The sequence below is a fragment of the Protopterus annectens genome, chromosome 9.part0, assembly GCF_019279795.1.
Source record: "Protopterus annectens isolate FY-2018-M chromosome 9.part0, PAN1.0, whole genome shotgun sequence".
Lineage (NCBI taxonomy): Eukaryota > Metazoa > Chordata > Ceratodontiformes > Protopteridae > Protopterus > Protopterus annectens.
The window spans coordinates 180,046,097-180,068,145 of record NC_056743.1 but is presented as its reverse complement, the minus strand read 5'-3'; the positions used below and the strand labels follow the sequence as shown (position 1 = coordinate 180,068,145).

At 45.0% G+C, this 22,049-nt stretch overlaps 1 protein-coding gene across 2 annotated transcripts in view; it reads right to left on the bottom strand.

Annotated features, from left to right (window-relative positions):
- The window catches only part of LOC122811120 (golgin subfamily B member 1-like), a 2,318,314-nt gene that overhangs the window by 1,841,985 nt on the left and 454,280 nt on the right, over positions 1–22,049 (bottom strand). For both annotated transcript variants that reach the window (XM_044082720.1, XM_044082719.1), the window contains exon 6: positions 8,787–9,108. In XM_044082720.1, the coding sequence (XP_043938655.1) occupies positions 8,787–9,108 (322 nt within the window). The remainder of the gene's footprint in view (positions 1–8,786; positions 9,109–22,049) is intronic.

Sequence of the window (22,049 nt, the reverse complement as noted above, 5' to 3'; positions counted from 1 at the left end):
CAGGTCTGGCCAACTGTTTGCCCTTGGCAGGGTATGGAAATGAAACTTGTAGCCTTGTGACACTATGTCTAGAACCCATTTGTCCTGGGTTATAAAGTGCCAATTTTGTGCAAAAAGTGCTAGTTTTCCTCCTAAGGGTGCTGCCAAAAGATAAGTGCTTGGTGTAGGCAGGGAGAAGTCATTGGGACTGTTTCCTGTATGATTGTGCTTTGTCTTCTCCACCTTTGGAAGTAGAAGCACTCCACTGCTTAGACCTGTAGGATCCTTGCAGCTGTGATCTGCCTTCTAGGGCATCTGGATCTGCCCCTTTGAGGTCTGTCTGAGACTGGAAAGGACCAATTCTTTGTAGGCCAGTGTCTCCTAAATCTAGGTGGCTGTACCTGTAAGAAATCCTTGACCGTTTGCATAAATTTAGATTTGTTCTCCATTTTCTTTTACACCAAACAAGGTATCATGTTGTAAAGGAGCATCTAATAATTTTGCTTTAACATGGTCAGGCAGATTTTGTTCCTTTAACCAAGCATGCCTCCTAATGACAGAACCCGTAACAGCGGCCCTGCAGGAGGCCTCCAGAGAAGCAAACCCACATTGCAAAGTATACTTTCCAGCTTGTTCAGCTGCATGCAATAAATCCTGCATTTCTTTGTTTTCTGCACAATCAGAATTTGCCATCATTTTCTGTTTAAGCAGTGTCAAGATATATTGCTGATATCTGAGCATATGAAACTGGCAATTTAAGGCCCTTATAACCAAAGTAGTAGATGTGTAAATCTTTTTTCCCCATCTATCCAGTGCCCTAGAATCCCTGTCTGAGGGGGTAGGGTTTTTTGCAGTAGAAGCCTTGACCCCTTTTGGACCCTGAGAAATTGTTTCCCGGTCTGCAATAGGGTTTTTTTAAAGGAATTTATGAAAGTCAGGAACCCTGTAGTATCTGTCCGGCTTAACAGGATCTGGAGGTAGAGTCAGGGGTCAGACTAGACTCCGAGAACACATCTACAATGTCCAACACAGGTGGAATAGCTAGAGGCCTGTGTTGAGGTAGTAAAAGGAAGTCTCTGAGCCTTTCCTTAGATTCTGAAAAATCTTGGCTCTCCCAGTGTAAGTGTTCCCCCATGGTATGCAAGGTTTCCCCAAAAGAGTAGTCCTTAGGAGGAGAAGCTGAAGGAATTGATTCTTCAGCATCAGAATCCTCAAAGGGGGGAAGAGAATATTCCTGATCAGAAGAGGAATGGAAACCTGATCTGAAGATTCATAGTCTGTCTCTTGCCTAGGCCTCTTATCAGGAGGGGGATGGGAACCCCTGATCAAGGTAATTAAGTCTTCAGCCATTTTGAGCATCTGTTCTTTGGGCATGGAGGCCTGTCCTTGTGGCTGGTGAACTTGCTTCTTTGCCTTTAAAGGTGTTTTAGTCTTTGAAGTCGGTTTAATATATAATTGCTTAGGTCTGAATACACCCTCAGAAGCAGATGCCTGCTCAGCGGCTCGGACCCATCTGAGGCAACAATCTCCGAGGTTCCAATACCTTGAGTTTCCAGCGGCCTGTCCGACTCCCCATGGGAGTTGGTAGCAGCCTGCAACTGTAAAGTAGCGGGTTGTCAGGGGCTGTGAAAGCGCCTCACTGAGAACCGGCAGACTTGCTTAGGAGAAGCTTCGTCATCGGTTTTGGACCTCGGTTGCCTGTCTTTTTCTTTGAGTTTTTTGTGAACTCCGATAGTCGGATGGCTTTCCGACGACATTGTATAATTAAATCTTCTCCCAAAATAGCTTAAAGCAAAATCGTACAGACGCTTCATAGTGCGTTGGTTAAATCTAGCACAAAACCAACAACTAGCAACGTCGTGGTCAGGGCCTAAGCAAGGAATATAGTATGAATGAAAGTCCTTATGAGGTATTTGCTTCCCACAAGAAATACAATTATTAACTTTTTCTGACATCGGTCTGGAGCAAGAAAAAAAAGTTTCCCCAATGGGGTACTTAGCTTTTAATGAAGACTTCAGATCTGAAATTCAAACACGAAAATCTCAGGAGTCGGCCAACCGGCTCTTGCAAACTGCTTCTGCTTCGGACACCACGCGGCAAGAAAGACTGAATAAAATGGCGTCGGCTGCATCTTTATACCCCTGACGACCTGACGTCAGGGAAGAGGCAACAGCAACCGACGCAGGACCCAAGACTTTGGAATTCAGGCTGACTGAGGGCAACCTGCCAGCAGGATAACCCAAATGTAATGACTGCAACAGTGAAACACGAGGAACATCTGCAGAGTCAAACCCTGCCCTAGCCTTAGAGAAAAGAGGTAGGTGGTAATGCTCTGTAAAGGTACGGACAGAGGTCCAGGTGGCAGTTTCCAAGATGTCCCTAGTGGGAACTCCTCTGAGGAATGCTGTGGAAGTGGAGACTGCCCTAGTGGAATGGGTACAAATAGACTTAGGGGGTGGTTTCCCATATAGTCTGTAGCAGAAATGGATACAATGTGATATCCATTTGCAAATGGTTTGCTTGGAAATGGGCTTCCCCTCTGCTCCTGGGGCAAAGCTGGCAAGAGGCTGGTGTGTTTTTCTGAAGGGTTTAGTATGGTCCAGGTAGTATCTGAGTTGTCTGTGCACGTCTAGTGAGTGCAAATTTCTTTCACCCTTGTTTTGAGGGTTAGGAAAGAAGGTGGGTAGATGTATGGCCTGGTTAAGGGTCACATTAGATACCACCTTGGGCATAAAGGAGGGGTTAGTCCTCACGGAGACCCTGTCTACATGGAAAATGATGAAGGGCTCAACAGCCATGAGTGCCTGAAGTTCTGAAGCCCTTCTGGCTGAGGTGCTAGCTTGTAGGAAAGCAGTCTTCCAGGACAGGTATCTCAATTCTGCTGAATCAGCAGGTTGAATGGTGGTAAGGTTAGTTTTTCTAAACCATAATTCAGGTCCCAGCCTGATGTGGGTGGCCTTCTGGGAGGTCTGAAATTAGAAGCCCCTCTGAGGAATTGTTTAATCAAAGGATGTGAGAAGAGGGGTTTGGTCTGTATCGAAATGAGCTGAAATGGCGGAGGCGTGGATTTTAATAGAAGATAAAGAGAGGCCACTATTGAGTAACTCGGCCAGGTAGTCCAGGATAAGAGGGATGGAAGGATGTGAAGTAATGCCCCCTCTGGACTGGCTCCAGGAGCAGAATCTTTTCCATTTCTCTGCGTAAGATTTTCTGGCGCTGGGCCTTCTGGCCTCTGTGATAATGTCTAGGACCTGTTTGCTTAACAGGGGTCCCTTGTTTTCTTTTAAATATTAGCCATGCTGACAGTTTAAGAGTCTGCAAGTCTGGGTGCAGCATTCCTTCCCCCCACCTGGGTTAAGAGGTCTGAAATCAGGGGATGGTGCCTGGGAAGCTGTAATGTCAGGCTGTGCAGTAAGTGGTACCAATGCTGTCTGAGCCAATCTGGAGCAATGAGGATGGCCTGTGGTCTCTCCTCCCTTATCCCGATCAGTACCTTGAGAATAAGAGGCAGAGGAGGGAAAGCGTACACAAAGAGGAGTTCCAGGGGAAGGTCAAGGCATCCACCTTCCACGCTAAGTGGTGATTCTCCCTGATACAAAATTTTTTCAGCTGGTGGTTGAGGTGCGAAGCAAAGAGATCCGGCTCTGGAGTTCCCCACTCCTGAATGATTTGCAAAAAGATTTTTCTGTGGAGCTGCCATTCGTGGGGGTCCAGTAAGTTTCTGCTTAGGTGGTCTGCCAGGGTGTTGTTGATCCCTGGTAGGTATTGGGCAATTAGGTGTAATCCCATGGAGGAGGTTGTCAGCCAGAGGTTCATGGCTAGCCTGCACAGAGGGTAAGATTGGGTCCCTCCCTGTTTGTTGATATACCACATTACTGTGGTGTTGTCCGTTTTGATAAGGAGAAACCCTGACCTGAGATGGGGTTTGAAGGATGTCAGAGCCTTTTGTACTACCATCACTTCCTTCTGATTGATGTGTAAGGGAAAGGTACTGGGCATCCCAAAGACCTTAGGTGCACCTGCCTGCTAGGTGAGCGACCCAAGCAATGTCTGAGGCGTCTGTGGTGATGGTCTGCCCGGAAGGGCAGAGGATTAAGGGAAGACCTTTGTTCATGGCACAGGCCCTGCCCACCAGAGAAACTCTGCCTTTATACACGGGATCAAAGGGAGAGAGGTCTCTAGAGACTGAGTGTGCTGACACCAAAGGTTCTTTAGATACCACTGAAGTTTCCTCATGTGAAGCCTGGCCACAGGAATTAGAAGGATACAAGATGCCATGTACCCCAAGGATTGCAGGAACTTCCTTGCAGTGAGGTGACTTCTGGAAGCCAGCTGGGTTAAGTAAAGAGGCAGGAAGCTCTGCTTTTCTAGGGATAGGAAGGCCATTTGGGATGCTGTATCCAGCAGTGCTCCCAAGAAAATGATCTTCCTGGAGGGTGTTTGCTTTGATTTCTTCCCATTGATGGTGAACCCTAGGGAAGTTAGGAGGGTTCTGACAAAAAGCAGGCCCTGGAGCACCTTTTCTTTGCACTCTGCCTGAAAGTGGCAGTCATCCAGATAAGGGATTCTGTAAATTTCTCTGTCTGGCCCTAAACAAGTGATGCAGTATGAATGGAAGTCTCGGTGTGGGATCTGCATTCCACAGGCGAGACAATTGTTAACTTTTTCGGACATCGGTTAGTGCAAGAAAAAAGGATCCCCAATGGGATACTTAGCTTTAGACGTTTTCAGCTGTAATTCAAACTCTGGTAGCGACCGACAGGAACACTTGCAAACTGATTCAGATACGGGCTCCACGGCAAGAAAGACTGATGTAATGGCATCTGCTGCCTTGCTTTATAGCACTAATGACCTGACGTCAGACTACAGGTGACAGCAGCCGACGCAGAAAAACATTGACTCTGGTATTCGGGCCAGCCGAGGGCTACCATGGCAGGGATAACCCACAGGTGATGACTGCAACAGTGAAACACGAAGAACATCTAAAGTTTTCAGTGACTGTATCACTGATGACTAATACAAACACTGCCATGGACGGTCCCAAGCCTGGCTGCAAAAGGAGGAGTATAGTCACCAGCCACGGACAACAGAACTGGTAAAACAAGGAAACAAAAGCAAGAAACTGCATGGAAGTTTGAACAAACTCATTTGTTCATGCTACCTTATCTGGGGCAGCCGATGTGCCAGCACTGGGGGCCAAGGGTGCTGGTGAGAAGTGGGCTACTGGCCGAAGGAAATTCATTACAATGAAACAGGAAACCTATCGCAGCAAGAAATGTTTGAACTAGCCACCATGCTGGACAAAAGGAAAATCATTGCAAAGGAATTCATGAAGTGCAAAATCTCCACCTCTGCAGTGTTGGGAGTTATGACTCACTGGCTCTGTAACAATCGTCCAACCACCAACAGCCAATGAAACGATGCCGCTGTACTACTCTGGCGGCAAGAAGCGAGAGGCTGGTGTTGGGTTTATGCTGGACTGCCAAGCTACAGGAAGGATAATCACTTTTCAACTAATATTACACCACCTGGCAGAGATTACCATTGATGGTACCATCAAGACCCACATTCTGTTCATCTACACACCAACCAAGATGAGTCCAAACCCAGCCATGTATAACTTCTACAACCAGCTCCAATACACGCTGGATTCAGTCTCATGGATGGAGATCATCTTGGTGGAAGACTTCAACACCAACAATGGAGAGGAATGATGGCTAAATTTGGTCATGGGAACATGAATGAAAACAGCCTGTACTTTCTGTCCTTTGCTGCATCAAATGATTTCATTTCCAACATCCCTGCAAACACCAGCTCACATGGCAAAACCCATCCGGCAAGGACTTGGCCATATTAGATTACATCCTGGTCAACTTTCTTTTCCAATCATCACTCAAGGATAGCTGTGCTATGCGAGGGGCTGAATGTGGCTCCCATCATTACCTCTTCCATGCCGTGGTGCAGCTTCGCTTACAGCATACAAAGAGCAAGTCACCTCCACCAGCTAGGATGGATTGGAAGCAATTGATGGCCTCTGCCCACAAACAGGAATTCCAGACATCACTGTCAAACCAGTTTGCAGCATTTGCCCAAGTGGAGGACATGGAAGAGGCAGAAAAGCAGATATCAAAACTCCATCATGGGATCCGCCAAATCTCTACGCCTATCTGCTGCCGAACGCTGCCATGGATATCCAAGTGCCTGGATCTCATAACCTAACAGAAGCAGGCAAAACTATTCAAATTACATCGGCAGCTCAGCTGACAAGTTCACAAGAGGCTGAAAGCAGTAAGGGAAGCATACTGGAGCCAGGTGGCAACCAACCTTGAGGAGGCAGTATCCAGACACAAGTGCTGCACCCTGTACAGTACCCTCAAACGACTGAGTGGGAAGACCAAACCCACCAGCAACATCATCGAAAAACAGACAGGACATTCATGCGATCACCTTGTGAATGGCTGAAACACTGGAAGGAATTATTTCAAGAGCTTTACAACCACAACCCACCTCATGGACCAATGGTTGAGCTGCCACGCATCAATCTCTCTGAGGCCCCAATGACTGATGCAAAGCCAACAGTCAAAGAGGTGAAATCAGCTATGAGAATACTGAGAAATGGCAAGGCATCAGTAGAAGATCAGGTCACTGCAAAAGAAATCAAGGCTGGAGGCGATATCCTTTTCTACTGACTCAAAGCACTGATCAAGTTGCTATGGGTTACAGAACAGACACCATCCACACAGAAGAATGCTATCATCATACCAATCCGCAACAAGGGAGATAACAGGGAAAGCAACTACAGTGACATCAGCTTGTTCATCTTTGGCAAAGTCATTATGAAGTCATACAATCCAGGCTACAGAAAAAAAAACACAAGCAAACCAGCAGGGAAGAACAGGCCGGATTCAGACCAAACAGAAGATGCTGTGATCAAATCTTCACCATCTGTCAGCTAATGGGGGAAAGAATCCAGTATGGACAAAGTGCAGTTATCATCTTTACTGATTTCAAGTCCGCATTTGACTATATCCACTGGCCTTCCTGTGGAAGACACTGGAGAACGAGCATGTGCCAAAGAAAATAATCAGACTCCTTCAAATGTCGTATAATGTTTCATCCAGCCAGGTGCACATTTGGAATGAACTGTCTGAAGAGCTTACCATCCAGACTGGGGTCCGTCAGGGGGTTATGGCCTCTCCACTGCTTGTCAACATAGTGGTGGACACCATCATGAGCTGAGTATTTGAGGGAAGGAGCGGAGTCCAGTACGACAAAGCCCATTCTGTGACTGAACTGATGATAGCTGATGACAGTGCCATTTTCAAATACACTGATGTTGAAGCCACTGATACCCTCTATGACATCACCCACTTTGCCCAATCGTATGGCCTATGAAAAAACACAGGCAAGACCAAAGTGATGGCAAATGACAGGTCACCACCCACTGTCCACCTTGGGGGAGTTCAGATTGAACAAACGCAAGGATTTAAGTATCTGGGTTCACTGGTCCAGGAGAAAAAGGTGGCATCAACAGCTTAAGTCCATAGCAGGATTGAACATGCCAGCCACTTCAGCATTTGCCTTGCTCAAGTGGTGACTATGGAAGAGGACAAACATCTCCATCACCATTAAGATTCACTTCTTCCAGGCACTGATCTTGCCAATTATCCCTTATGGATTGGAAACGTGGATCCTTCTCAAGCTAGATCTGAAAAAGCTTGAGGTTTTCCAAATGCGATGCCTGTACCAAATCTTGGGACACCCGCCACTTTCCATAGAGACTATTATGGAGACAGCACCCCACGAACTGGAGAGCTCACAAATCTGCACCAAAGAAGATGTGGGTTAAACAGGTTGAAGAGGACCTGAGAAGTTAGCGACTCGACCTACAGGAGGGCCAGAAACACTGCCATGGATCAAACAGCATGGAAAGGTGTCATGAAGGAAGTCCAGCATCCACAGCAGCGTACCAAGTACGGGGTTGACCACCTCCACCGGCCACCAGCTAGGGACAAAAGAAACAGAAGGAAAAGGGATGACTAAAGCCATATTTAATGCTTATTTATGCACAGCATAGGTAAAAAAAAACAAATAAGTGCAAGAAAAAAGTCAATAACTTGGGGTTATCAAAGAAAATCATAAGCAATCTCAATTTTCATAGAAGTTGTAACAGGCCATGAAATCGCTAACCAGGAGACAGTGAACGAATGAAACTGCTATGAAAGAAATGGATATATTTACTAAAGGGTGACAGACTTGGAAAAAAATAATTATGTGACTTCGAATCCATGTGAAGTTTCGATAGCTACAGTAGGTTCTACCTGCTAGTATCAAGTATCCTTCCATGATTACGCACTGCAGCATTTGAGGTGTTAATATAGGATAAAAATATCTTTCTCCATTTAATAGGCATAATTGCTGCACTGCAGTAAAACTATGTACTACACCATGACTTAAAATCAAAGGTTTGTTTACAGCCTGAATAACATAATGTTACATTCCAGTTCAGACCTGAAGTGGTACATTCAGCTTCAGTGCAGATACTGTTACACTACTGTCCAAGTCACCTAATACACGCACTTAGGTGCGATGCTACTGTCCTAGTAAACAATCTGACCGCAAACTAATTAAATTAATTCTTTACCTACACTCTGTAAAATCTTATCAGCAAAAATATATGAGATAGGGAGATAAAGAAAAAAATCAAATGGCTAGCATTACAGGTACTGCACAAAGCCACAAATGACAAGTGTTTATTTTACACGGTTGTCTGCATGCTACTTGATTTCCTCGTATTTCCTCTTTACCTTCTAGTTCCTCCATCTTTTGCTGTACTGTACGATCCACAGGGCCACAGTTTTCTGGTGCAGGACCATTCCCACTGTTCAGACTCTGAACCTGTTGTTGAAGCTGCAGCAGAGCTTGATCTTTCTCTGAAAGTTCTGTTTCATGTTTTTCCCTAATGTCTTGCAGCTCTGCACTATGCTTTTGTGTAATGTTTTTTAAGTCCATACTATGCTTCTCCATCAAGTCCCTAATTTGAGCTCTCATAACATGTTTCTCAGCTTCCAGTTTTGACTGCAGATCATCTTTTTCCAGTTGAGCACGTTTCACCTTTTCAGCCATTTCCTGCAAAAAAAACAAATATGCTATATTTCATTTGCTACTACTAATGTTACCTCTTTAATCAGCTACCTAACATAGCATCCTAAGCAACGTCTTTGTTCCGATAAAAATGTTTACTTGTGCAGATAGAGATGTTATGTCCAATTAACAGTGATTCTACAAGAGATGGTAATTCCTTAAATGATCTTACATAACTTACATAAACCAAAGTTATGCTACCTGCTGAAATTCTGAAGACTGGAACCATTAACCTCAAAACAGAAGTGCAAACATGGATGAACATACACTGAACCCTATGTTGTGGTGACTTGGATTCAACCTCCTCTGAGAGGTATCAATCTCCCTTAGTATATGTACATGATAGGGGTGTAGCTCTTCTTTGAAAAAATGCTTCAATGGTCTTAAAAATAAGTTTCAAAATTAACTATTTTTTTTCTTCTTTAATCTCAGTATATCTTTTGAGTTCTGGAACTCACAGGATGGGATCTCACATATCCAATAAGTACCCAATAGATTTACTAAATAAAACAATAAAAAACTGTTTTATAATCAATGTTTTTTTCAGTGTTCATTCTTTGTTTAAGACAAAGGAGCTACTAGTATATCAACAAGAAACCACATTTATGTGAAAGTACTTACCACCAAGTATAGTTGTGTATGAAATGCAGCATAACAGTAGGTGACCAAATAGGATCGGTGTTGCAGTAATACTCCAGACATATGGGAATCTGCTACAAACCGGTGGTCATCTGACCAATCCAACTACGAGAGCTTTACAGATACAAGGCTGTGGGCCAAACTCTGCCTCATGTGACAATTCAAGCCTTTGTTTTACATAAAAGGACACTGGCCCACACCACCATCTGATCAATTAAGCCAATCAAAAAAGGGGATGCTACGTAAAGAGCTGATCTGAAAAAATAAACAGAGATTACCCTCTGCGAAACACTGCTCTCCAACTGTTAAGCATTAATACAAAGACCTGGACAGAGTAGGACACCTTTCATATCAATTGTACCTCTCCTTCCCACAGATAATGCAACTATATGACAAAAAGGGGAAAGATGAGTAGGATCTGGTACCTCAACAGTGATACTACTTTAATATCAACTGCTATGCTGAGAATCTCAGAAAACTACATTATGCTTTTGGTATAGATCACCACGACTGTAAAATATCTGGTCTATGGGAGGACTCACCTTACTGAATCATAAGGAAGGAGAACTAGAAGGTCAGTTATCTTACAAAGTCCCTTTCTTGGAGACTTTGCAGGACAGCACTGACAAAATCCCGAGGGGCTTCTCGACTTCAAATCCATTTTGTGATGTTTTGAAAAAAGTATGAACAAATTACCAAATCACATCCTCACAAATGTTCTGAGCTAATACATAGGTTCATAGGTAAGTACTAGGCTATCTGCCTGAGGCCATCTATAAGCCTAGCCAGAATGTGTTGGCTTTAGCGCCCCCTAAACTTAGTTCCCTGTGCCTCTGTCCAGCAGAGCCATTAGTTCCCTGTGCCTCTATCCAGCAGTATCACTGCAGTGATCCCCGGAGTAAATTTTCTGTTTCCCATCCACTCGTCAAGGTTCTTCTTGAAGAGTGCTAGTGAGGGGCTCTGCCTAATGTAGATTGGAATCCCATTCCAAAGCATGAGGAGTCTCGAACAGGAATCTATCCCTCCAGCACATCCTATTTATTGTTGTGGTGAGGTTTAGATCCCTGGAGCGTGTGGCTCGAGGGGACATGGTTTTCTTTAGGTGGAGTATGTCCATCAATTCTGGGTAGGACATGGCCTTGTATGTCAGGCAGAGATCACCTCTGAGTAAGCGGTATGCAACAGAGTACAGCTGGAGTTTCTTCAGTCGGGCTGCATAGGGCATCTGTTTGAGGCCAGTAATCCTCTTAGTGAAGTACTTCTGTGGACTTTCTAGCTGTTGCAGGTGTCTTGTACGGTACATCCTAAATGGGGTGCTGTACTCTATGATGGGTCTGATGAGTGATGAGTAGAGGGGCACAATAACCTCTGTTGTTCTGGATGCGAACCCTTTTGTGATTAGGTGGGCCACATAGAAGGATTTTCTAACCACCTTGGCAATATGATTACCAAAGGAGAGATTACTATCTACTTGGGTCCCCAGATTCCTTATTACATTTTCTGTATTTAGGGGACTACCACCTACGTGGTAGTTCACGGGTACTTTGTTTTTTTCCTAAGGGAGTGACTATGCACTTTTTGGCATTTAGCTTGAGGCTATGATTTTGACACCGCGTATCTGCCTCAGTGAGACCCTTCTGGAGGATGCCTGTATTGGCCGGAGAGTCAGTTATGGCCCCCAGTTTGCAGTTGTCGGCGAACTTGGTCAGCCATAGTCCTCCTGTGCTTGCCTGTACCTCTGATAAGTATATACCGAACAGGAGGGGTCCCAGGACTGAGCCCTGGGGGATGCCACTTGTAACCGATTTATAGTCGGACCTAGAGCCTGCAACTCTCACCATGTGGGTTCTGTCCGTGAGCCAACTGGCAACCCATCCTGTGACGTAGGGGTTTATGTTCAGGCTGGTGAGCTTATCTATAATACCAGAATGGGGAATGGTGTCAAAAGCCTTTGCGAGGTCTAGTTAGGCTGTGTGGATCTCCTTTCCCTCGTATAAAATCTTGGTAACTGTCTCAACGAAGTCCACCAGGTTTAGAAGGCATGACCTGCCCTTAACAAAGCAAAACTGGGTAGGGTCCAATGTTTGGGGGTTCCCAATGTCTCTTTTAATGAGTTCCATGATGATGCGCTCCATAGTCTTGTAGACCAGGCTGGTCAGGCTTATAGGGCGATAGTTCCCAGGGTCCGTTGTGGTTCCACCTTTGTGGAGCAGGATAACTATTGCTGTGCTCCACTCTATGGGTATGTAGCCTGTAGAGAGCCTGAGTTTGAACAGTGTGTTTAGGTGAGGGGTTAGTTCATTTTGGACATTGTGTACGACGCAGCCTGGGACACCATCCGGTCCGACTGAAGCTGTGTTTTTGGCTTTGGATAGGGCTGTTTTAACCTGTGTGTCAGTGATTGCCGGGGATCTACATTCTTCTGGTATGGTTATGGGCACTTCAGGGTTTGAGAGAGGGGTGAAGTTTGCAGTAAACCTGTCTGCCAGAATGCTGGCAATAGCAGTTGGTTCAGTGTATTTTATGCCATTCAGCACTAACTCAGAGTAGATCTGAGAGTTTCCACTTAGGTTCTGGACATAACTAAAGAAAGCTTTGTGGTCATCTTTGGAGTCCTTGGCAATTTTTCTTTCGAAGCTAGCCTTGGCTGATTTTATGAGGGATCGTAGTTTCTTGCTGATATTGATCAGGGATGTCTTTCCTTCTTGGGATTTTACTCTTTTCTGTACTAGTGTCCTCCTCCTATTGTACAGCTTGTTTATGGCAGGGGTCCACCAGACTGGTTTCCTTTTTTTGGAGGAATGAGTCTTGGTTTTGCTTGAGATAGCATGATCCATGCATTCTTGCAGGTGCTCATAGAGTGCCTTTGTAAGGGATTCAGCAGCTTGGACAGCGTTGTCCATTAGCATGGGGGCTGTGAACCTTTCCACCTCGGTCTTAAGTAACGTAAAGTTTGCTTTTGAAAAGTGTTTCATGGTGGTTCCCTCGATTGGGGATGGGGGCAGAATGTGGATCTCCAGAGTGATTAGTCTATGGTCTGATCTGACCAGGAAGGAGTTGACCTCCGGTGTGGAACAACGGTCGCCCATGTTGGTGATGACCAAGGTCCAATATGTTGTCACCTCTGGTGGGGTGATGACCAGTCGATCCAGGGCATTTGAGTTCATAAATTCTAGGAAATGTTGGGCAAGGGAGTTGGTACTTGAGTAGTTCTCCCAGTTATGCAGTTTTGCCCGTTGTTAGTTGCACATGGATGATCTCTGAGGCATTGTGCTGCATCACTAACCTGGAGGTGTGCGTATCGTTGATGACTATGGATACATCCCCGCCTTTTGTGTTTTGGTCTGGGTTCTGTGGGCAAAAAGTATGGTATGAGTTATAGCCTGGTAGTGCTGGGGTGATCTCTAGAGTCTTAAACCAGGTTTCTGTTACTGCACAGATATCGATGTTCTCCATACTGAGGAGTGCCTCGAGTGCATGCATTTTGAGGTTTAGACTTCCGGCGTTGATTAGCATTACCCTCAGTTTTTGGTTACTTGTGCTATTTATGGTGGTGGGTTTGTTTTATGAGCCCTACCTAAAAAAGGCACTATGGGGGCAGCAAAAGCCTTGGCCAGTATTCGAAAGCCTAAGGGTGACAGGTTTAAGCCATCTCTTGCGAAGCAACGTGGCTTGTCAAGCATGTCATCCCAGGCGGACAGATACTGGATCCCCTTTGAATGACACCAGAAACTTATCCAATTGTTGAAACTGATCATTTTTTCTTTACACTGTGGCATCATTCTTGGTGAAGGCAGGATGCTACTCAGGGTCAGGGTCATACCGGCCTGGGCTACGTGATCAGAGAGCTCTTCCATGTCTCTTTTTATGTAGTCCAGGGAGGTACGTCTCAGGTCATTCACACCAACATGGACAATGACAGAGTCATATTTGTACTTGTTCTGGAGTGACCTGAGTGCTTGTGTTATGTGGCGGATCCTGGCACCTGACAGGCAGCTAACTGTAACCTTCTCCTTGTCCAGCCTAGTTAGTGGGACATCAGTGTGCCTGACTATACAGTCACCTATTACTAGTGTGTTGGGTATGTTATTTTGCCTTAAGGGCTGTGACTACGTGGCACACTGACTATGTGAAGTAAGTGTTTCATGGTTTGTGATGGGATGTGGAGGTTGCCTGATTGTCTGCTTTGGAGGTCTCTGTTGCTTTTGCAGATTTTTATTTAGAGCCTCCGAGTATGTTTTCGTGTATTTATGTGTGTTATTTGCCAGTGTTGGTTTAATAGGTCTATGTGAGACTGGTGGTGTGTTGCAAGTATTTCCCTTCTCTTGACTGTCAGTTCTAGTCTTGGGTTGAGAGAGCTTTGCCTCCAGTTTGGCTGTATAATTGCATCTCTCGCATATATTAGTGTTTGGTGGTAGGAGGAGAGGGTTGTCTGTGTACATGAGGCAGTTGTAACACTGCCTCAAAATGCCCAGATTCACCAGATGGACTGGAGAGTACACCTGAAACTGCCCTTTGGACATGCCTGAATAGGTAAAGTGAGCTGTTTTACTGATTGGCTGGTAGGGACGAATAGACATCCTTGTCCTTCTGGACAGTATAGGGGGGGGTCTAGTACTAGGGTTAATTAGTGCTTGTTTTGAGCAAATGCTGGGCAGTGAAATGAATGGTTTGAGTGCTTAAGTTGAAAGCTTGTCTAGTTCCAAGGGAAAAATTGAAAAGTAGACTTTGTGGAGCTGGGAATAGTTTAACCCTGGCTAACCAGCACTGCCCGGTGCGCAAAACTGTGCAGATGCATTTTTTATAGCAGGGAAATGAAAGAGACAGAAATTAGCCCAAAATGGCCAATAAACTACTAACTTCTGGGCTGAAACCACTCCTCCAGGGACAGAAAGGCTGCTCAAAGCTCCCCTCTCTCACAGGTGAACAGAGAAACTTCCTTCTATCCAAGTAAGGTATGGGCAACACAGAAACTTATAACACAGCCCTGAATTCAGCAGTAATCTGAAACCTGGACTATAATAGTTCAGAAAGGCGGGAAACAAGTAGTTTTTTTTTTCGTTTGTTTTTATCAGAAAATAAAGCAGATACAATTAAAAAAACACTTTAAATGATTGAAGGCTGCTGACACTGAGGCTGCCCTTATGGAATGAACTTTAATGTATCCCTGCAGTAAGCACGTCACTTGGAGCAGGTTTAGATACTGCCTCACCCTGTGTGAAAAAAACAAAACAAAACAACTGATTGGTCTTCCTTATGGACTAGTCCTATCCAAATAATTATACAATGGCTTGGGGACAATGAGAAGATGAATTCTTTTCACTTTATTCAACCATTACTGGTCAATCACTGGGAGATAGACAGCCTTGTTGACAAATCACTCTCATTCTCTTCAGGACATAAAGGAAGGAATCATTCAGAGGATGACTGTCTCTCTATGAAACACATTAAATGGCTCTTTACATATCAGGACTAGTAGCGTCAAAATCTTAGAGGATTTGATAACTACTAGAAAAGTGGCCTTCAAACACAGATATTGTACTCATACTACTAACTCAAAGGACTCTACAGACTTGTTGCTTGAGACCGAGATTCAGGTCCCAAGGTAGAAGGGTAGTTCTTCAGTGTATATAGGCAGGTAATCTGCTGGACGACTCGAGTTGCCAGGAGTAATTGCAGTGAAACGTAATCCAACATGGCAGTGACATGTAATCTAATATAGGAAAAGAACAGTTATGCTTGAAAAACATGTGAAAGAGAGAGAAGAAAAATACAGTTGTGTACCTACCATAAATGTAGATGTTAGTGTATTCACTGTTGCAGTCATTACTCTTGGGTTATCCTGCTGGCAGGCTACCCGCAGTCGGCCTGAATTCCAAAGTCTTGGTCCGGCGTCGGTTGCTGTCACCTCTTCTCTGACGTCAGTGCATCAGGGGTACAAAAGATGTAGCCGATGTCATTTTCTTCAGTTTTTCTTGCCCCAGATGTCAGGTGCCCCCAAAAGGGTAGGCTTAAAAAATTATGGCAATAAACATGCATGCACTAAAGTAAACATTTTCTTCATCTACAAGCAAATACACCACATAGGTTGTATAGAATAGAGAAGTACAGATAAGACCCAGCAAAAGAAAGGGGGATGGTGGGAGCGTAACCTGGACTGCAACAGTGAATACACTCGAACATCTACATTTATGGTAGGTACACAACTGTACTATGTTCATCATGTTTCACTGTTGCAGTCATTACTCTTGGGTTGAATCCCAAAGCTGAGGATATGTGGCTGGGCTAAATAGGATTAGGAGAGGCTTAGAGGCCCTGGAGAACTGCAGTGGCAAAGCCTGCTCTGGATTTAGAGTAGAGAGGTAAGTGGTAGTGCTTTGTAAAAGTGTGCACTGAACTCCAAGTTGCAGCCTCTAAGATGTCTTTGGTTGGTACTCCTCTGAGGAAGGCTGCTGAAGTGGCTGCTGCTCTGGCTGAATGTGGCCTAATTCCCTTAGGCACTGATTTGCCATGCTGTCAGCAGCAGAAACGAATGCAATGGCCTATCCATTTTGAAATAGTCTGCTTTGAGATAGCATTTCCTTGTGAGCCTGCAGCATATGCCACTAAACGTTGCTCAGTCTTTCTGAAAGCTTTAGTTCTGTCCATGTAGAAGTGTAGCTGTCTGTGTATGTCCAAAGAATGCAGAAGTCTCTCACCTTTGTTCTGTGGGTTTGGATAAAAGGTAGGCAAGTGAATGGTTTAGTTAAGGGCCACACTGGACACCACCTTAGGCATAAATGTCGGGTTCGTCCTCAGATAAACCCAGTCTGGATGGAAAATGATAAAAGGTTCCACAGCCATGAGTGTATGTAACTCCAAGACTCGTCTTGCAGAGGTTATTGCTAGGAGCAGAGCTGTTTTCCAGGATAAGAATTTTATATCAGTTGTTGAGGCTGGCTCAAAAGGAGCAGTGTGAGTTTTTCCAAGACATAATTGAGGTCCCATGCAGGTATTGGTGCTATCCTTGGAGGTCTTATGTTTTTGGCCCCTCTGAGGTACTGCATTATTAAAGGATGAGAAAAGATAGGTGGTTCCGTATTGTAATGGGCTAAAATGGCAGAGGCATGGATCTTAATTGATGAAAAGGATAGGCCTTTGTCCAGCATCTCAGTTAAGTATTGTAAAATCTGAGGAATATTTGGTACAAACGTGTCAATTCCTTGTGCCTGGTTCCAAGCACAGAATCTCTTCCATTTTTCTGCATAAGATTTTCTGGTACTGGGCCTCCTGGCCTCCAAAATAACATCCATCACAGCTTTGGAGAGAGGAGTGTTCTGAATGGCTACATTATCTGCCCTGCTGCCAGATTTAAGGTCCTGAGTTGGCTGTGCAGGATCTGATTGTTTTGTTGGGTCAGTAAGTGAGAAATTTGAGGCAATGTCAAGGCTGGACCTTGAAACAAGTTCTTTAGGATTAGGTACCAGTGCTGGCGTGGCCAGACTGGGGCAGTATCATTTTTGGCTTCTCTTGTCTGGCCTTTAGGAGTACCTTGGGGAGGAGAGGCAGTGGAGGAAAGGCATATACTGTTAGGTTTTTCCAGCTGAAGGATAAGGCATCCACTTTCCATGCTTGCTTATGATAAGTCCTTGTGCAGAATCTCTGAAGCTGACAGTTGTGAGGGGAGGCAAATAGATCAATGTCTGGGCATCTCCATTTCCTTATTATCATGCTGAAGACTTGTGGATCCAGTTTCCACTCGTAGGGATCCATGAGGTTTCTGCTTGGTTCGTCTGCCAGAGTATTTATTTTTCCTGGCAGGAATTGTGCTCGCAGGTGAACTTGATAAGTCAATGCTGTGTCCCACAAAGTCATGGCTTGTCTGCAGAGGGGGTAGGAATGTGTGCCTCCCTGCCTGTTTATGTACCACATGACTGTACTATTGTCCGTCTTTATCAGTAGTTGCCCTGGACGAAGTAGGTCCTTGAAAGCTGTCAGGGCATTCTGAACAGCTAGCATCTCTTTTTGATTGATATGAAGATGCATCTGGCTTGCGGGCCATGTGCCCCGAATACATTTTCCTGCCATGTGGGCCCCCCAGGCATAATCTGATGCATCCGTTGTTAGTGTCTGCCTGACTGTGGGTAAAGTGAATGGCTGTCCCTTGTTGTGGTGACAGGCCTGTGCCCACCATCGACACTCCTGTTGCAGGCAGGGAATGAGGGTAATTAATGTTTCCAGGCTGTGGCAATGTTGAGTCCAAACACTTTTTAAGATACCATTGTAGTTTCCTCACATGAAGTCTGGCATATGGAATTAGCAGCATGCAGGATGCCATGAAGCCCAAAGCCTGCAGAATTTTTCTTGCAGATAACTGGGTCTTTCTTGTCAACATTTTGAAGTAAGAAGTCAGTTGCCTTTGTTTGTCTGGCGTGAGATAAGCCATCTGGGCAGTTGTATTTAAGCTTGTAACCAGGAATATTATCTCTTGAGAGGGTACTAGTTTTGATTTATTTTCGTTTACTGTGTACCTTAGGCAAATTAGTAATCTTTTTACAAATGCCAGATGCTTTAGTAGAATGTCCTTGTTCTCTGCTTGAATAAGGCAGTCGTCCAAGTAAGGGTATATTTGAATTCCTCTTTGTCTGCAAAATGCAATTACTGGTGCCAGGCATTTTGTGAAGACCCTGGGCGCAGTAGATAAGCCAAAGGGCAGTGCAGAGAATTGGTAGTGCATTGAGCCAGCTATGAATCTGAGGTATCTCCTGCAAGATTGTCTGATTGGGACATGCAGGTATGCCTCTTTTAGGTCCAAAGTTACAAGCCAAGCCTTCTTGCCCAGCATGGGCAGAAGTTGCTGCAGAGTCAACATTTTGAATTTTGGAACGTCCAGAAATGTGTTTAGAACAGACAGGTCCAGTATTGGTCTCCAGGGTTTGTCCTTTCTGGGTACCAAGAAAAGTCTCGAGTAAAATCCTTGTCTCTGTTCTTGCTGTGGTACTTGCTGAATGGCCCATGAGGGATGAAACTTGCTTTTGTGCCTCTGCCCATTGATCGAGTGGCAGGTCTGGCATACCTTTTGCCCTTGGCAGGGTGTGAAAGTGGAACCTGTAGCCCTGAGACATTATGTTCAAGACCCATTTGTCCTGGGTGATCATGTGCTAATTTTGTGAAAAAAATGCTAGTCTTCCCACTAAGGGGGCTGCCAAAAGATAAGTGCTTGGTTCTGGCAGAGGAAAGTCAGTGGGACAGTTTCCTGTATGGTTGTGATTGGTCTTCTCCACGTTTGGAGGTAGAAGCACCTCACTGTTTAGGCCTGTATGAGCCTTGGGGCTGGGATCTGCCTCTAGGGCGCCTGTATCTGCCTCTTTGTGGCCTGTCTGACACTGGAAAGGACCAAGTCTTTGTAGGCCAATTCCTGCTAAATCTGGGTGGCTGCACCTGTAAGAAATCCTTAACTGTCTGCATAGATTTCGCTTTGTCCTCCATTTTCTTCAACACCTCTTCTGCTTTAACACCAAAGTATCATGCTGTAATGGAGCATCTAATAATTTTGCTTTAACAAGATCAGGCAGATTCTGTTCCTTTAACCAAGCATGCCGCCTAATGACAGAACCTGTAACAGCGGCCCTGCAAGAGGCCTCCAGAGAATCAAAACCACATTGCAAAGTATGCTTTCCCACTTGTTCAGTTGCATGCAATAAATCCTGCATTTCCTTGTTTTCTGCACATTCAGAATTTGTTAACATTTTCTGTTTAAGCAGTGACAGTAAGAATTGCTGATATTTAAGCATATGAAACTGACAATTTAAAGCCCTCACAGCCAAGGTAGCAGAAGTGTAAACCTTTTTCCCCCATCTGTCCGGTGCCCTTGAATCCCTATCAGAGGGGATAGGGTTTTTTTTGCAGTGGAAGCCTTGACCCCTTTGGGACCCTGAGAAATAGTTTCTGGGTCAGCCGCAGGGTTTTTATAAAGAAATTTATGTGAATCTGGAACCCTGTAGTATCTGTCTGGCTTAACAGGTGCAGGGGTAAAGAGTCAGGAGACTGACCGGACTCTGAAAATACGTCATCTACAATGTCTAAAACAGGAGGGATAGCAAGAGGCCTGTGCTGAGGTAGTAAAAGAAAATCTCTGAGCCTTTTCTTAGATTCTGAGTAGTCTTGGCTCTCCCAGTGGAAGTGCTCCCTCATGGTATGCAGGGTTTCCCCAAAAAAATAATCCTCAGGAGGGGTGGCTGAAGGGATAGATACTTCAGCATCGGAATCCTCATAGGGAGGGAGAGAGTATTCCTGGTCAGAAGAGGAGTCAGAGGAAATGGAAACCTGATCTGAAGATTCATATTCTGTCTCTTGCCTAGGCCTCTTATCAGGAGGGGAATGGGAACCCCTGATCAAAGTAATTAGGTCTTCGGCCATTCTGATCATCTGTTTTTTTAGGCATGGAGGCCTGTCCATGGGCTTGCTGCACTTGTTTCTTTGTCTTTAGTGGTGCTTTAGTCTTTGCCTTTGAAGCTGTAGTCGGTTTTATATTTAACTGTGTAGGCCTGAAAACACCCTCATAAGCCGACGCCTGCTCAGCGGCTCCGGACCCATCTGAGGGTATATTTTCCAAGTGTCCAATACCTTGAGTTTCCAGAGGCCCAGTCTGCTCCACGTGGGAGTCAGAAGCGACCTGTGGCTCTGAGGTAGCGGGCGTCAGGGGCTGCGAAAGCGCCTCATTGAGAACCGGCGAACTGGCGACTGGCATAGAAGAAGCCTCTTCGTCAGTTTTGGACCTCTGATGCCTGTCCTTTTCCTTTTGTTTCTTGTGAATTGCGGTAGTCGGATGGCTATCCAACGACATCATGTAATTAAATCTTCGGCCAAAGTAATGAAATGCAAAATCGTTCCGACGCTTAATAGTGCATTGGTTAAATGTAGCACAAAACCTGCAATTAGCAAAGTTGTGAACAGGGCCTAGGCAAGGAATACAACAAGAATGGAAGTCCTTATGAGGTATTTGCTTCCCACAAGAAATACAATTATTAACTTTTTCTGACATCGGTCTGGAGGGAGAAAAAAGTTTCCCCAAAGGGGTACTTAGCTTTAAATGAAGACTTCAGATCTGAAATTCGAACACTAAAATCTCAGGAGTGGGCCAACCGGCACTTGCGAACTGCTTCTGCTTCAGGCACCGCGCGGCAAGAAAGACTGAAGAAAATGGTGTCAGCTGCATCTTTTATACCCCTGGCGCACTGACGTCAGGGAAGAGGAGACAGCAACCGACGCTGGACCAAGACTTTGGAATTCAGGCCGACTGCGGGTAGCCTGCCAGCAGGATAACCCAAGAGTAATGACTGCAACAGTGAAACACGAACATCTGAGAAGCACTCCTGCTTCCAAAAGGTCATTCTTCCTCCTTCTGAACCAAATGAAAACAAACTTCCATTTTGCCCGATATGATTTCCTTGGATTAGACTTCATGGTTTTCTTCACTATGATTAGCAGCTGAGGTTCAGAATCTGAGTGAACAGGTCTATCCCCTGCAGAAGGGAATATGGCAGTTCCTTAGCCATACATGCCAAAAATGAAAAACATTGCTGCTTGGAACATTATGGTATTTTTAGCCTCATACTGTGCCCTTCCTTATCAGCCTTCTTGATCACCCTGGAAATCAGAAGAATGTATGCAGAAAAGTACAGTTGTGTACACTTACCAGAAATGTAGATGTTCAAGTGTATTCACTGTTGCAGTCATTACACTTGGGTTATCCTGCTGGCAGGCTACCCTCAGTCGGCCTGAATTCCAAAGTCAAGGTCCAGCATCGGTTGCTGTCGCCTCTTCCCTGACGTTAGTGCGCCAGGGGTATAAAAGATGCGGCCAACACCATTTTCTTCAGTTTTTCTTGCCCCAGATGTCAGATGCCCCCAAAAGGGTAGGCTAAAAAAATATGCCAATAAAACATGCATGCACAAAAATATAGTATACCTTCGTCTACAAGCAAATACACCACATAGGTTGTATAGATTAGAGAAGTGCAGATAAGTTCCAGCAAAGAAATGGGGGATGGTGGGAGGGTAACCTGGACTGCAACAGTGAATACACTAGAACATCTACATTTATGGTAAGTGTACACAACTGTACTATGTTCTTCATGTTTCACTGTTGCAGTCATTACACTTGGGTTGAATCCCAAAGCTATGGTTGGGAGGCTGGAGCTAATATAGCATTAGGAGCGGCTATGAGGCCCTGCAGAACTGCAGTGGCAAAGCCTGCCCTGGATTTAGAGTAGAGTGGTAAATGATAGTGCTTTGTAAAGGTGTGCA